Source organism: Megalops cyprinoides, chromosome 20 (assembly GCF_013368585.1).
Source record: "Megalops cyprinoides isolate fMegCyp1 chromosome 20, fMegCyp1.pri, whole genome shotgun sequence".
In the NCBI taxonomy this organism is placed as follows: domain Eukaryota; kingdom Metazoa; phylum Chordata; class Actinopteri; order Elopiformes; family Megalopidae; genus Megalops; species Megalops cyprinoides.
In genome coordinates, this window is record NC_050602.1 from 3,610,823 (window position 1) to 3,627,053 (window position 16,231).

General features: G+C 42.6%; 1 protein-coding gene across 1 annotated transcript; it reads left to right on the plus strand.

The window, feature by feature from the left end:
- The first annotated feature begins 10,605 nt into the window (after window positions 1–10,605).
- On the plus strand, window positions 10,606–15,602 carry pdca (phosducin a). The gene is made up of 3 exons (XM_036553786.1): window positions 10,606–10,654; window positions 12,340–12,488; window positions 15,084–15,602. The coding sequence occupies exons 1-3, from the start codon at window positions 10,606–10,608 to the stop codon at window positions 15,600–15,602; spliced, it is 717 nt and encodes a 238-aa protein (XP_036409679.1).
- Window positions 15,603–16,231: the final 629 nt, after the last annotated feature.

Genomic DNA, 16,231 nt, shown 5'->3' on the forward strand with positions numbered 1-16,231 from the left:
TGGGGTATTCAGTCCTGGCATGCCTCCACATTAATGTCGCCACAGGCCTCTTCCATTGCCTGAAGGAGAGTTGCACGTTGGTGGGGTTGGCGGTCATATACCTTCCAATGCCACGCCGAAAACAACTCCTCAGTAGGGCTCAGGAAAGAAGAGTAAGGTGGAAGGTGGAAAACTTGAAATTGTGGGTGATTGTTGAACTAATTATGGACCACAGCAGCCCGGTGGAAACGTACGTTGTTCCATATGACAACAAACCTGGAGTACGCTGGCACATTCCTCTGGTCATTGGGAATGAGGATGTCATGCAGGGTGTCAAGGAATATGATAATATGAGCTGTGTTATATGGACCAAGAGTGGCATGGTGGTGAAGGACACCATTCTGGCCAATTGCAGCAGGAACATGGACAAAGGCACGCTGCCCGATGATGTTTCTTCCCCGGCATCTGTTTTTGGCTAGATTGAAGCCAACTTCATCAATATGTATATAAACATGCTGGTCTGCAGCAGCATCTAGCTCCATGACTCTCTGAAACAGTCAGGAAAAAGCATATTGTATGACAGAAAGGATACAGATATCATTCCATATAGTGTAGCACAGTAATACAGTGTTAGTAAAAGTCCCGAGCACCAAAACGTGTTTCGATCCGACAAAGAAGCAGATTCAATGTTCGTAGAAAAAGACAGGAAGGTTTATTTGCACAGCCGGCTGTGGGAACATCAGCATTGAGCAGAAGTTCAACAGGTATAGCATTTAGTTAATTTTTATACAGTTACAGTTTTTACGATTGCTTACACACTAAAATTAAAACTTTGCCACAATTAGCAAAACCTTACACTCAAGGAGCAAAACACCGGCCCAGATTTGCACAACTGTAAGCACATTGTCTGCTTCACACTTTTTGCAAAACTCTACACAGTGATTTGCAAAACATTAAACACACTTGTATACATTTGACACAGAAATTTATCATGATGTCATTTCCTTGCAATTTCAAAGCAAAGGCTTTCAAATGAACACACCCATGAACCAATTGGTTAAATACAGCCACCAGGTGTGCACACACACAGGTGCTTAATTGTAGACACACCAATCAGGTTTAAGCACTATAAAAAGGCAACAGGTAAGTTCACCTGTCTTCAAGAAAAATAGACGGTGTCAGAGGAAGGGGGAGAGTGCGGATGAGTTGGGAATCTGGAGAGAACAAGGTAGAGGAAGAGGCCGAGGTAGAGGCCAAGGTAGAGGAAGAGGAAGAGGAAGAGGTAGAGGGAGAGGAAGACCTGGAGGAGGGGTAGGACGTGCACAAAGAAGAAGACAACCAAATCTGTCTAATGAAATTTGTGCTACACTTGTGGACCGTGTAATAAACCATGGACTAACACTGAGGAAGGCTGGACTGAGAGTACAGCCTAACCTAAGCGGGTACACAGTGACATCAACAGTTCGGACATTTCATCAAGAGCACAGGTGAGAAGTCCAGAAAATCCATAGCTTACTGCATGTGCTATATCAATATATAATATATAATATATAATATCATATATAACAACTGTATAGAGTGCCATTTGAAAGAAATTCAGACAGGGTGAAAGTCCTGCGGTGTGAAAATGTGGAGGTAGGTTTTGTTCACTGACTGTAGTATTGTGTACTGCACACATAACCTTTTTACTGTACATGTAATTTTACTGTATAGCAGACCTACAGTATATTGATCTACACAATGTGATCTTTTGCTGTGTTTCAGAGAGTTTTGCAAATGGATGCGGAGGATGTCCCGCATGAGTTTATATACATTGATGAGGTTGGATTTAACCTGACAACAGTGAGAAGAAGGGGAAGAAACATCATTGGCCACAGGGCTATTGTCAATGTACCAGGGCAATGTGGGAGTAACATTACCCTTTGTGCTGCCATTACACAGAATGGGGTCCTCCACCACCATGCCAACTTGGGTCCTTACAACACTGACCTCATTCTTACATTTTTAGACAGATTACACAATATTATCACAGCAGCAAACCAAAGGGACCAGATGCAATACATTGTCATCTGGGACAATTTATCTTTCCATCGTTTTGCTCTGGTCCAAAACTGGTTTCATCAACACCCACAATTTACAGTTCAATACCTTCCACCATACTGCCCCTTCCTAAACCCCATCGAGGAGTTCTTCTCAGCATGGTGGTGGAAGGTTTGTGATCTCTGGCCCTATGTCCAGACGCCCCTCATTCAAGCTATGGAGGAAGTATGTGATCAAATTGATGCAGCATCAATACAAGGGTGGATTCGTCACTCCAGTAGATTCTTCTCACATTGCCTTGCAAATGAAAATATAGCCTGTGATGTTGACGAGGCCCTGTGGCCAGATCCAGCTAGGCAGAGAGATGATTTCAGTACTGAACTGGATACGTAATTTATGTTACAGTACTACTGTAAGCTTACAGTGCAATGGTACGTTCAGTAATACTGTATGAAAACTGGAAAATGTTTTGTTATGAATGTTTTGTTGAAATGTTCAGTATTGACTGACTAGAGTATATGAAAAGAAATAAATATTTTCATTAGTCTGCACAATTGATGTCATGTAGTGTTGGTGAATTTATTTTTACACTTTCTCTGTGTAAATGATAAAAGTGTTTTAGGTTGAGCACAGGAGTGTTTAACTGACTCAAACAGAATCAGACCATATGATGGATGTGTTTATATTATGACAAAAAATAGGGTTTTTATAAGAAATTGTATAGTTTTGACTAAAGTGTTCCATTTTGCAAATGATCTGAGGTGTTGTGCTACTTTGGTGTAGTGTTGTGCTAATTGTGTGAAGTGTTTTGAAAAACCGGGCCCTGTTTTCAAAATTTCAAAAAAACTGTAACAGCAGGCACATTTACATATGAGTTATGATGACCAGCAGGGGTGCTGTTTCTGATTGGTTTTGTGGAGCTGTGCATAGCTAAACAGCTCCCTCTCTATTTGGATATTTCCTGAGCCCTGTAACCTAATTGGCTCCGTAGGGTTCAAAAGAGGTGCCGTTTGGCTCTGGTCGGATGTAACGACATCGCTTTGTATTCGAATACACATCGCCTGTCTCCAGCGTTTGTATTCAAATACACATTGCGTGTCTCCGGATCAAATACCATGCCGTTCCACAAAACTGTCTCCTAACAACAGTAAACTGGAATACAGTACCAATATTGTAACAGGCTAATACAGTAAAATGTAACTTACTTGTACATATTCATGGCGCAGTTGTTTCACTCGTTCAGAGTTTCTTTCAAATGACACTCTGCTACAGCTGTTTCATCTGAAGTTGATGCCGCTTCAGTAGATGGCCCAGTGTGGATAAACTTACGCTGTTTATGTGCTGAATGTTGTGTTGTCAGTGATGATGTGGTGTTGCAGTTGTCGCAAAAGTATGCTGTTGTTTGCAATGGCCATGTTTATGATGTGTTGTTCCTGTTCTTGTGTCAACAGGTGATTTCTTCCTCCTGTGAGGGGTCACCTTGCAATTCTGCAAAAACAGAATGCGAATGTTTAGGGTCTAAGATCTCCTTCTTATGAAATACTGTAAAATCATATAGAGGGTAGGATTTCTTACTTGTTATCATTTCGAAATGTCCAGATGACACCTGCTACAGTGTAGCAGCTCAAATTAGGCCGGACCCTCTGACCAGCCTCCTGTAGACTCAACCCATGGTTGATTACATGGTCAACCAAAGTAGCCCGGATCTCCTACTTCTTCTGACTTGTCCTCTCGCCACTCTTTGTCCTCTGTGTCCTCTTCCTCTGTGTCCTCTTCCTCCTCCTCCTCCTCCTCCTCCTCCTCTTCCTCTTCCTTCTTCTCATCTTGTTCCTCTTCCTTCTCATCATCTTCCTCTTCCTTCTTTTCCTCTTGCTCCTCTTCCTCCTTTTCCTCATCCTCCTCCTCTTCCTTGTCTTCCTTTTCTTCCTAGTCCTCATCCTCCTCTACTTGAACACTTCTTCCTCTAACTCTCTCTCCAAAATTAGTCTCCATTGATGTGCACACCAAAGAGCAAGCCTGAATCCTATTTATAGTGTTCAAGCATTTTCACATGTGCATTCTGGGTGCAGGTAATTGATAAATGAGTGTGGTATTTCAATGGCAGTGTTTAGCAAACAACACACACAGGTTTTTAGTTTTGAATGATGTGACTAATGTAGATAACCGTGTTTAGGTATTTGCAAGTGTGTTTTAGAATTTCAAACTTAGTGTAAAGCAGACAAAGTGCTTATGATTTAGCATACTTGGTCAATATATAGGCTACATGAGTTAGTGGTTTCAATAATTGTGCCACAAGTACCAGTTTTTGTGTCTTAGCAATTGCAAAAAACTGTAAATGCACACCAGTCTTACTGTGTTTTCACTGGTTATGTTCAAATGTGCTTAGCCCACACTGTGTTGGCTCAGAGTTCTTCAGAATGATTGTTTGCAAATGGTAATTTCAAATGATCATACAATTACACACATTTCTCATTACTTTTTGCAAAAAGTACTGATTCCTCATTCCAAAAAAAATGTAATAATTCACATATACACTATATGGACAAAAGTATTTGGCCACACCTGTTAATTATTGAATTCAGATGTGTCAATCAGACCCGTTGCCACAGGTGTATAAAATCAAGCACCTAGCCATGTAGTCTCCATTTGCAAACATTTGTGATACAAAATGGGTCATTCTGAAGAGCTCAGTGACAAGCGTGGTACTGTGATAGGATGTCACGTGAAATTTCATCCCTGCTGGATATTCCACGGTCAACTGTAAGTGATATTATTAGAAAGTGGAAGCGTTTAGGAACAACAGCAACTCAGCCACGAAGCGGAAGACCACGTAAAATCACAGAGCGGGGTCAACGACTGCTAAGGCGCATGGTGCGTAAAAGTCGCCAACGCTCTGCTGATTCCATAGCTGAAGAGTTCCGAACTTCCACTGGCATTAATGTAAGAACAAAAACTGGGCGGGAGCTTCATAGAATGCGTTTCCATGGCCGAGCAGCTGCATGCAAGCCTCACATCACCAAGTCCGATGCCAAGTGTCGGATGGAGTGGTGTAAAGCACACCGACACTGGACTGTGGAGCAGTGGAAACATGTTCTGTGGAGTGACGAATCACGTTTCTCTGTTTGGCAGTCAAAAAGGGCGAGTCTGGGTTTGGTGGATTCCGGGAGAACGTTACCTGTCTGACTGCATTGTGCCAACTGTGAAGTTTGGTGGAGGAGGGATAATGGTATGGGGCTGTTTTTCAGGGTTTGGGCTAGGCCCCTTATCTCCAGTGAAGGGCAAACTTAATGCTTCAGCATACCAAGACATTTTGGACAATGCTATGCTTCCAACTTTGTGGCAACAGTTTGGGGAAGGCCCTTTTCTATTCCAACATGACTGTGCCCCAGTGCACAAAGCAAGGACTAAAAAGACATGGTTTGATGAGTTCGGTGTGGAAGAACCTGACTGGCCCGCACAGAGCCCTGACCTCAACCCCAAGGAGCAACTTTGGGATGAACTGGAACGGAGATTGCGAGCCAGGCCTTCTTGTCCAACATCAGTGCCTGATCTCATAAATGCTCTACAGAATGAATGGGCACAAATTCCCACAGAAACACTCCAAAATCTTGTGGAAAACCTTCCAAGAAGAGCGGAAGCTGTTATAGCTGCAAAAGGGGGACCAACTCCACATTAAAGTATATGTATTTGAATACAATGTCATTACAGTCCCTGTTGGTGTAATGGTCAGGCGTCCAAATACTTTTGTCCATATAGTGTATTTCAGATTGGCCGAGACATGGCAGGATCATATGTGAAAATGAGCCATGGTAGATTGGTTTGGCTCAGGTGTATCTCACAGCATGTAAATAAGAAATGCTTCATTTTCATGTGTAGCTGCATCAGGACTAAAGTATGCATGCTGTTAGATGCTATTTGAGTTCCAATGTAAAACAGAAACAAGGCAATCCAGGTTTGCAGTCTGGTGTGAAATGCTTGTATTTTAGCCTTGGAAAACTAAAGAACGGTACTGCCTTAAACAGGCTCCAGCAGATTTCCATCTGAAGCATGGAGTAATAGTTTTGAGAGTGTGATCGGTATCATCACTAGCTGGTCTTGGTTTCCTCTCTATCTCTCCAAATCATATGGGCTGGCAGCATTGCCATTTTTAAGGAAGAAAGGGAGTCAGTGGCATCAGTGGGTCACAGATTTCAAGCTCTACATTGGTCCAAAAGCTCAGACCATTCCCTGCTCCCTCTAGAGCTCTCATTTCCTGAGGTGATCTTAGTCCCTTTTTCCTGTACAGGCCTCATTACCTGTAGTCCCTGATCCCTGTAGCAGTTTTATTCCCTGTTCCCTCTGGAGATCATGTTCCCTGCTCTTGACAATACATTTTGATACATTAAAAGAGTTGGCTATGGGAGGGAGCCAATCACGATGGTTTCAAACTTTTCCCCTTGTGGAGCTGAAGCTTCATTGGCTGGAGGAGTGCTGGTCTAATTCCCATGTAGCAATCCTCTTACTCTCCTCGTGTTAATGCAAGGAGGGTCACAGTGATGCCCCTGCCTAATTCTTAAAGTCCTTCTGGCCCTGCCCACCAACCTCAAATGCTTTCTCTGCATCAACTGTAAGGACGAGCAACTGTCCGCCATTAGCAACAAAGGGAGTTCACCATAGCCGAGGAATTAAAGCTGGGTAAACAGGTAGGGACACTACATTGCTTCCTTCCACTTATTCCTGTCCAAAAAGACAAATCAAACAGAATGATCTCCATGAAGAATGGTCTCCATCTCTGTCACTTAACCTTCCTTAACCTTCCCCTGTTTGAGGGAGCAGTTTAACTTATCAGAGCAGGTATGTATATCGCAGTCATGTGTAATAGAGAATCAACATTGACCAGTATTTTGGTAAGACTTATTTTATCCATCAAAATGCTGGCATTTTTCCCAAAAAATTGGACTTTCTATGCATGTGTTGCTTATGGATTTTTAATACTAGAAACATTTGCTTGTGACACAAATGTTTTTGATGTTTCACATGGCAAGTTGTTTGAAATATGATATAATGGGGGAGGGTGGGTATTAATTTTATGCGTTACTGAATTTTATTTATTCTGTATCTATTTCAATTGATTTCGTTCCCATTTCATTCTTCTTCTTTCATTTACCATAAATAATAAAAAATATATAATATATATATTTTTAAATGTGTGCATTGTGTACAAAAATGTATGTATTGTAATTGTGTGCATTAATGTAAAAACATGCCAATGATCAGAACCCTTTTTGACGTACGAGGAAGACAGACTCACCATCCAGCAGTCTGTGTGTGGCATCGATGACTTGGCAAAGCCAAGTTCAACCATGTCAGTAGCCATGAAAAGGGACCACCACACGTGATTTGGTTTAAAAACGTTACCTGGCCAGACAGAGGTTTCTGAGGAGTGTTGGCAGCATTTTAGCTTGAGAGGGGTGAGGTACGGGGGGCAGTTAAAACTGGGATTGAGATGTTCCTGATTAGAGAGGCTTATCTGCAGCATATCGTTCTGAATAGGCCTTAAGCACGCGCTTAGGCCAACACCTCGTTCCACAGACTCAGCAGATTTGATTGGGCAGCCGCAGTTACTCCTTTGTATTCTCTGAGATGTTGCAGGATGCTTTCTGACCACCTCTGCTTTATCATTATGGGCTTTTCAGGGAGTCTGAGCCTTGGAAAAGAAGGGTGGGTGATTAGCAGTAACATGTGTATAATGTTAGCAGTACTTTGCTGTATAATGTTACTGGGATGCGAGACTCTTATAATACACTGACAGGAGGAAATGTGAGGGGGTATGAAGACACACATACATACACACATGTGCACATACATTACAGACACACACACACACACACATACACATGCATATACACGTGCACACACACATACACACACATACACGTGCACATACGTACAGGCGTACACACACACACACACACGTGCACATACGTGCAGATACACACACATGCATATACACGTGCACACACATACACAAGTGTACATACACGTGCACTCACACTCTCTCATACGCACACCACAGTCACTCACTCACACACACAAACAGACATACACATGTAGTCACACTTTCTCTCTTTCACACACACAAAACATCCATGCCTACAAACATTCAATCACTTTCTCATACACACCACAGTCACTCTCTCTCACATACATAAACAGACACTCTCTCGCTCACACACAAGCACACACATAGTCGCTCATGTACAAATACACACAAAGTCAGACTCTCACTCTCTCTCTCTCTCTCTCTAACACACACACACACACACACACACACACACACACACACACACACCGAGTACCTTTAAAGGCATCTAGAACTATTGCAAGCAGTTCTGTGTATAGCTATCATTAAATGTATACATGGGTCTAATTGGATCTCGAATTTCCCAGAAAAGATTTCCTTACAAGCCAGTTTGATAAATGCTGTAGCTATTGTGTGTCCAACCAATCCCTTTCTCTGAATCTGGTTTTCTCATTGTCCCCACCCAATTGAACTTTCACTTTAGAAAAAAAATACTGACCAATTGTTTTTTTTTTTGTTAACTGTACTTCTAAATTGTTTTTTGTTTATTAAATCAGTGTTCATGAACATAGTGTTTATGAATCACTTTGCCAAGCTACAGCCCCTAGTGAAAACACAGCCATATGCTTCCTCAGCCCCGATTCAAACCAAAGGCATTGGGAATAAGCATAATCTCCTAATACCACATCGACCTTGATTGTCTTCCATAATACTGACAGTAGACACAGCTGTCATTGATGCTGTTTGTATTGTATACCCTGCTCTCCATCCACAAGCCAAATGTTCTGCAAATGCAATGCTCTTCAAAATGACAACTTTCATTAATAATGTGTCCAATAATGTGTCCATGTGTGCAGATAACCTTATGAGTGTAGATCTCCTTTATTTCCTGTGAAGTTCATTTAACTCGTCTGATCAACATTTTGTCTGTTTTCTGAAGCAAAGTGATTCAAGACTTTGACATTGGTGCACTATCCAGAACTGAAGCTTGCCTGTCAGGCCATTTAATCCAACCATTACTTTACATTGTGACACTACTCTTGCCACTGAGAATGTCATTATGCTGGTATGAAGAAAATGGAAATGTCCTTGTACCATTTTGCCATACCTGATAACCATAGAGCATTAGTGGAAAGCTTCTGGAGTGCCAAGGCTTCTTCAATAAGCTGAACCCTGATGAAATCTGATGGTCATCCGATGGTTGCTTCACTCCGGACATCCACAAGCTGTTGCTTGTATTGTTGAAACAGAAAGGCCGAGCAGCAAGAGCCAAAAGCGTTTAGCTCCCTAGTTAAACTGCCAGAAAATACATAAACAGCTAATTATAACCATTACTTGTAGTTTTGTTTCTTGTTTCAAACACACTGGCTAGGTCAACCAGAAAGCTAGCTAGCTGGGTCAATTTTCCAGCAAGTGAGGCAAATTAGTTTCAATAGCAGGATCTGTGACCAAATTTCATCATGTGTAAATTAGCTATCTAAGTAATTGGTTAGTTCAAGGGCGTAATTTTGCATATGGACGGTAGGGACATGTCCCTACCAATATTTGAGCGAACTCGTTCGCATTATCTTTGGAGTGAAGTCATATTACATAATTCAAATGTCCTCTCGGCTGTTGTGTCCCTACCAATGTTGAGACCAAAACTATGCCCTTGGGTTAGTTGTCAATTGATGGCACTAATAAGCATTCTCTGTCCTATTAATGATAACTATAGGAACAAAATTATGTATACTACAACTCAGAGACAGCACTTATAACCTATATTTTGCTGGAAAGGCCATATATAGGAAAGGCATAGTCACATCCAAGCCTGGGGGGGAATTCTTATTCATAGTCCCTGCCTGTCGATTCCAATCCAGGCCCCACACACCACCTGATCGCAGGCTAATTGTGAAAACAGAAGACTCCCATTAATATATGTGAAGATTATCAATTCACTGTTTGCAGTGATTAAGTTACTTTCCTTGAAAGGAAAGCTGAGCTCTATGGCCCATGATGAGCTGACAATGACCAGGAGCCCACAATTGGCTTGATCTTGCCTGGGATAGGGGGTGGGAATGTTGGCACGGGTTGCTCGTGTGTCCTCTCCCAGGCACCCTACGTTTCCTCAGGCACCTACAAGGTGTTGGGATGACCTCAGTGAAGTAGTGTCTATCTTCCAACAAGCACCCACTCCACTGTGGTGCACTGTGTGCGACTTGTAGCGCAAAAGCTATCTGTTGGCCATGTGTGAATGTACTGGAGGACTGCATTTGTCTTGTGTCCCTTGCCAAAGTACAGTCGTAGTGAGACAAGCATAATGTGCTATTGCCGATTCCAAAACAGACATACTAATGGGGTAAAAAGCATAAAAGAAGAAATGTTCACTGCTCTGGAACCACAGAGTAATAAGTGCAAGAACATCATTTCCCCTCAAACTACATTACCCTTGAGCACTGAGGGAGGAGGGTCCAGGAATTGCAAAGCAACACGAATTCAAGCGTTTGTCTTTCCTTTTGTCTCTTGACAGTGAACACCAGGACAAGATGTCAAGCGCATCTGTGGACGAGGAAGAGCTTCCAGCAACGCACACAGGTGAGGTGTTTCAGTGCAGGCCATGGGACTGCACTTGGTGTGGACCTGAACCCCGGAGACCGCTGAGCCCAGGGACTATTAGGACACTTGTGAGGAAGGCCAGAGCTCCAAACTGTATGAGCAATGCCATAATATTTTCCGGGCTAATAACTGGATCATTAGTAGTTTATCATTATAATAAATGTAGTACCCGTTTTGCAAGTTCAGCCAACCTGTTCCATTATCCACAGGCTGATTATAATACAATACAACAAAACACTGTCAGCAATAATATTAAGAGTCAGAATAACCAGAGATTATCTACTATTAATAATAATAACTGATGATTTGATAATGAATGATAATTCATACAGGGGGTATGTAGTTGATATCTCAATTAGGGGAAGCGCTAAAGAGATGCATTTGTCCCCATGATAATTACAATTATCCTTGGTTTTTTGTCAAATTTTATAAATTTATAAGTTTTAGAGTTCTGCTAGTTAGGTAAAGCACAGAAGCCTTTAAGCCAAACGATTGCATGATTGACATCACTGCAGTCACAAGCGTATAAGCCCTGCAGTGACGACTGACGGATTCTGGGCAGACACATTCCAGAAGATGCCTCATCGTCCCATACACTAATTTTTTTAAAGATTTCCACAGGCCTGTGGTTGCCAACGCCTTAAGCGTCTTTGCGTCACCATGCAGTTATAAAGAACAAAACCGCAGAGCTGTGGCCTTATTGCCACAGTATTGGTGTCATTTCGTTTTTTTTTTTTAAGTAACAAGAACATAATTCAAAGGAACATGAAGAATGACGGTAAATTAAATGGAAGAAAATCCTCTGTGAAATATGATGTGCAATGCTTCTCAATTACTGATTTTCGGAGCGTAAAAACTTAAAAACTGGCATTGTATAATGCAACCTTGAAACAAAGCAGTGTTGCCTAACAACACAAGTTTAGTCCAACAGGAGCTCCAGCTTTGTCTTTATTTATGGAGCGCAGCCTACTTCTTCCAAACAAATTTAGCAGCTGTGGGCTTTGCCACACATCCATGGCTACTTTAATTCATAATATGTGCCCCACATTGTAAACAATTGTGCAGTCTCCCCCTTCCCTTTCACGTATGCATTTTTCCACTTCACAGCATATCCGCCTTATCAAAAAATGCTATTTTTACACTCTGTTGCACACCACCACAAATTCTTTTCAGAGAGTGTTGTGAACTGCCATCGGAGCCTTGATCTAACAACACAACTGGGCTGGCAGCTGCATGTAAATTAAGCTGCTCTAGCTCTGACATACATAACCTTAAGCTGTTGCACAAAAAAAGTTAGTCACCTCAAGGCTGTGTGGGACCAGCATTAAAAAAAAACCACGTCAAAGTGGAAAGTGCTTGGTTGGGCATACTAAGCATTTATGTGTCAACTTAATCAGGGCCTTTGGCTTTGGTGCTCTGCCTGGCATGGTTTGTCCCACCAAGCACTCTCCACATAGCTCGTTCTACAAGTGCTTATTGATGTTGTTGAGAAAACTTGCAGCTGATTTCAAATTCTCAGCAGACGTGTATGTCAACTGATGACTGCAACGCAAGAAAATCATAATTTTCTCTTGTCATCCATTTTGTTGTAAAACATCCATATGTTTGTGCGGCTCTAAGCTGTTTCTGGCTTTGTTGTTTTGTTTCACCCGGAATGACTCCAGGTCCCAAAGGGGTGATCCATGACTGGAGGAAATTCAAGCTTGAGAGCGAGGACCATGACTCCTTGCCTCCCAACAAGCGTGAGTTGCTGCGACAGATGTCCAACCCCAGACCCCCCAGCGAGGACAACCGTGAGAGACTCAACCGCATGGTAAGCCAAGGCAGGAGGGAACCTGACCACAGGTCTCCTACATTTGTAAAGTGTGTACTGTCAGAGTTAAAGTACCCTACCTGAGGCCTCCATGCTATCCCCTGTCCACTTCACTGGCTGTAGAATGGAATTGTTGCAGTTGAGTTATCCTTATGTTAACATTTGCACTAGTTTCCAGGAGTCTCCACACCGTCCGCTCCTGAGGTCAGGGAATAAATTTAAAGTTTTCTCCCAGTTGGGATTTTCAGTTTTTTGGATTCTCTCTGGAAAATCCACTATGCTATATCCATAGCACTTTGTATGCTGCACTATGTACTATGGCAAATTCGTCTAATTATTTGATAAAGGCCTACTGGACAAGAGAGAAACAAGCAACATACTTTCAGATAAGAAGTTAGCATCAAATCTATGCCATGTATTCTGAGAAAGGACCAGGCTTTTGGGCCAAACCAGTGAAATGACAAACATGTGGAAAAAATTTTCAAAACCAGTTGACCTCTCAGCTCGCCAAGACAGGATGATTAATATGCTCTAGTGGAACATCCTACAACACTATTGGCTTGAAAAGATTTACTGAACACTGTGCACCTCACTGAACTGAACACCTCATGTAGCTTACACAACAATCAGATGGCTGAATTACCATAAAACTTCCAATAATAGCGGAGTCTCCAATAATGCAAGCCTCTTATAATAACCGGTATGCACAATCCTTTCAGTGAAATAAACGGCTGCCTCAAATAAACGCCTGGGAAAATTATAGGGAATGTTGAAGATGCTTTACTGTAGCCTATTCTGCCTATTGAAGTTTCATCACAACAGACAATAAAGTAGGCTAATTTTAACATTACAGCATAGCATTGAAAGCTGAAATGCTAAATGGAATTTGGTTTTTGTAAATTAAATTGTTTTGCAAGCATAATTTTAGCCAATGTGTTTCCTATGTCTTCTGTTGGAGATGCTTTAGGCCTATTTCTTAATGACTTTGCAGCACAAACAAATTATTTTTTGCATTAGGCTAAATGAGGTTGTTTTAGTGAATTCAATTTGCCTTATGTGTGTTCATCTGTTCATGAATTAGATTAAACATAAACAAACAAAACAAGCTGTCTTTCGGATCATGGTATTCATTCACAGTGATACTGCTATTCTTACAGACTGTGCTCTCCCATCATAAGTTGCAATGACAATGTTTAACTTACTTGATTAGTGATTCCTGTTTGAGCTGCTACCAAAGAGTGCTGTATAATGTTTGATAAGTAGACTACTTTGGAAAAAAAAATATGGTGAATTTTCCTGGTCATTTCAGCTACCAATAACTTGCAGAAGCCTGAGGGCTTTAGGTGAAATAAACGCAGGTATCTTATTATCACCAAGTCTCCAACAAACACCGGTAAAGTTAAGTAATTAAAGCAAATAAATGCCTCAGCGTTTATTGAAAGTTTTACGGTATTCAGATGTAGGTGGTACATGCACCTTCAAGCACATATTCTGGGAATGCCCTGTTATAATGGCTTTTTATGGGGTGGCAGTGTAGCATAGTGGTTAAGGAGCTGTACTCGTAACCGAAAGGTTGCCAAGGTACTTAACCCACAATTGCCTCAGTAAATATCCAGCTGTATAAATGGATAACATCGTAAAGAACCGTGACCTACTGTATGTAAGTTGCTCTGGGTAAGAGCGTCTGCTAAATAATGTAACGTAATGTTTTTAGAAGTACGCTGTAGATGTGCTGTCCTGCCTGCCGCAGGGATGCGCCTGCATGCCCAAGGCTGCTCCTCTTTGGTGAATGCAGTTTAACAAACACAGGAAACATCTCTTACTGGCAGGCATGACCTCATCCTTGCAATCAATCCTGAAGCTCTGGGTGGAGCTCAGCTGCAATCTGAAATCACTGTGGCCGCCTCATCTCCTTGGTGTTTTGGTTTTGGAGCGGTTGACAGCAAGGCCACAGGGGACAGCACCTGCCACTCAGAACAGCTGGTGTGAGGCGGAGCGCTTTGGTGCTGACCTCATCAGGAAGGCCTAGCTGATGATTAACTACATTTTGTTATCCTCTAGGGAGAAATACATTGTCTTGAACACTCAAAAGTGCTCCTGTATTTACAATACATTACATAGACAATTTAATAAGTACAGATAGAATACAAAGCTAAAGACATACAGTATATGCATGCATATATGCATATGCCCCCTTCAGAAATTACTGACATAATAAAAATTGAACACATTACACACATAGTAATAGAAAGATATCATAAACACAGCTCTTGAAGGCAAAGAGGTAATCATCCAAGTGGTAATTATCCATACCATCCATACCATAATCCCTGTCAGTGGCGACCTTTGAGAATTAAGCAGTTTAAATGATAGGGAGACAAACGACATCTTCTTTGCTCTGCTCTGAGGTGCTGCCCATATCACCTTTCCTGAAAGAAAAGTGTTCAGCGGTTGGGTGGGGTCGAAATACTCAACATTGTGAAAGAATTGTAACTTTAAATAATTGCTTAGATTTTAAATGACTGCAGCTTAAAGGGGTGCTGCCTGCTGGGGTGAGTCCCTCATCATGCGTGTCTTTGTATACCCACTCTGCAGATGAGCACACAGGAGTATGAGATGATCCAGGAGGAAGATGAGCACTGCCTCCGCAGGTACCGCAAGCAGTGCATGCAAGAGATGCACGAGCGGCTGAGCTTCGGGCCCACCTTCGACGGCGTGCAAGAGCTGGAGAGCGGCGAGGCCTTCCTGGAGGCTGTGGAGAAGGAGCACCGGCTCACCGTGGTGGTGGTGCACGTCTATGAGGACGACGTGCCGGGTTGCGACGCCCTCAACGGCTGCTTCACCTGCCTGTCTGCCGAGTACCCCAGCGTCAAGTTCTGCCGGATCCGGGCGTCACGCACGGGCGCCGGCGAGCGCTTCGCCACCGGCGTGCTCCCAGCCCTGCTGGTGTACAAGGGCGGCGAGCTGCTGGGCAACTTCCTGAATGTCACGCAGCACCTGAGTGAGGAGTTCTTCGCCGTGGACGTGGAGGCCTTCCTCAATGAGTACGGCCTCCTGCCGGAGAAGGAGTTCGCTGCCTGCCCCGAGGACGAGGAGGAGGCCAATGTGGAGTGAGCGGGAGAGTGTTTTGGGGGGTGGGGAGGTTGTAGGGAGACACCCAGCAAACTGCTGTCTGTATAGGAATTATGGATGCGGAATATGGGCTGAAAGGGGCGATCCATGTAATATGAGCCTTATGGTGAAAAAGGAAAAAAAAAAAAACAACAAATACACGCACATGCATAATGTTTGCACGCTCCATATGCACAAAACACACACACACACATATTACCAAACACACATTCACATGCTTGTACACACGCATGTACACACACACACACACACACACACACACACACAGTGTGCAAACCAAGCGATATCCCATTGGCTATAATCCTTAGTTTTAAGTGAGTGGTAGCCCTCTATTGTTAAGTTTATACTTGCAGTTTTATGTCTACCCTTAAAGTATCATATCAATGGGGTGGTTAAGCTAATATACTCTACTATAAGTCTATTGGTCTGTAGAAAGAGACCAGGAATTCTGGGATGGGGCAACAGGTGGGCATTCCTGACCCAATGCAGTAGTGCCACCAGTGGCTTTTCTCCCTCATGGCCACTCTGTTTTCTATGTATAAATACATTACAGCCCTAACATTTTCCTCAAATACCAGTGTGCTTAATAGAAAAAAAACAGATTGCAAAAC

What these genes read in the sequence shown, in the direction of transcription:
- pdca (XM_036553786.1), top strand. Translation starts at nt 10,606, where the DNA reads ATGTCAAGCGCATCTGTGGACGAGGAAGAGCTTCCAGCAACGCACACA. An exon ending in GCTTCCAGCAACGCACACAG is followed by an intron (nt 10,655 to 12,339) that starts GTGAGGTGTTTC and finishes GAATGACTCCAG; the next exon opens with GTCCCAAAGGGGTGATCCAT. An exon ending in GTGAGAGACTCAACCGCATG is followed by an intron (nt 12,489 to 15,083) that starts GTAAGCCAAGGC and finishes CCCACTCTGCAG; the next exon opens with ATGAGCACACAGGAGTATGA.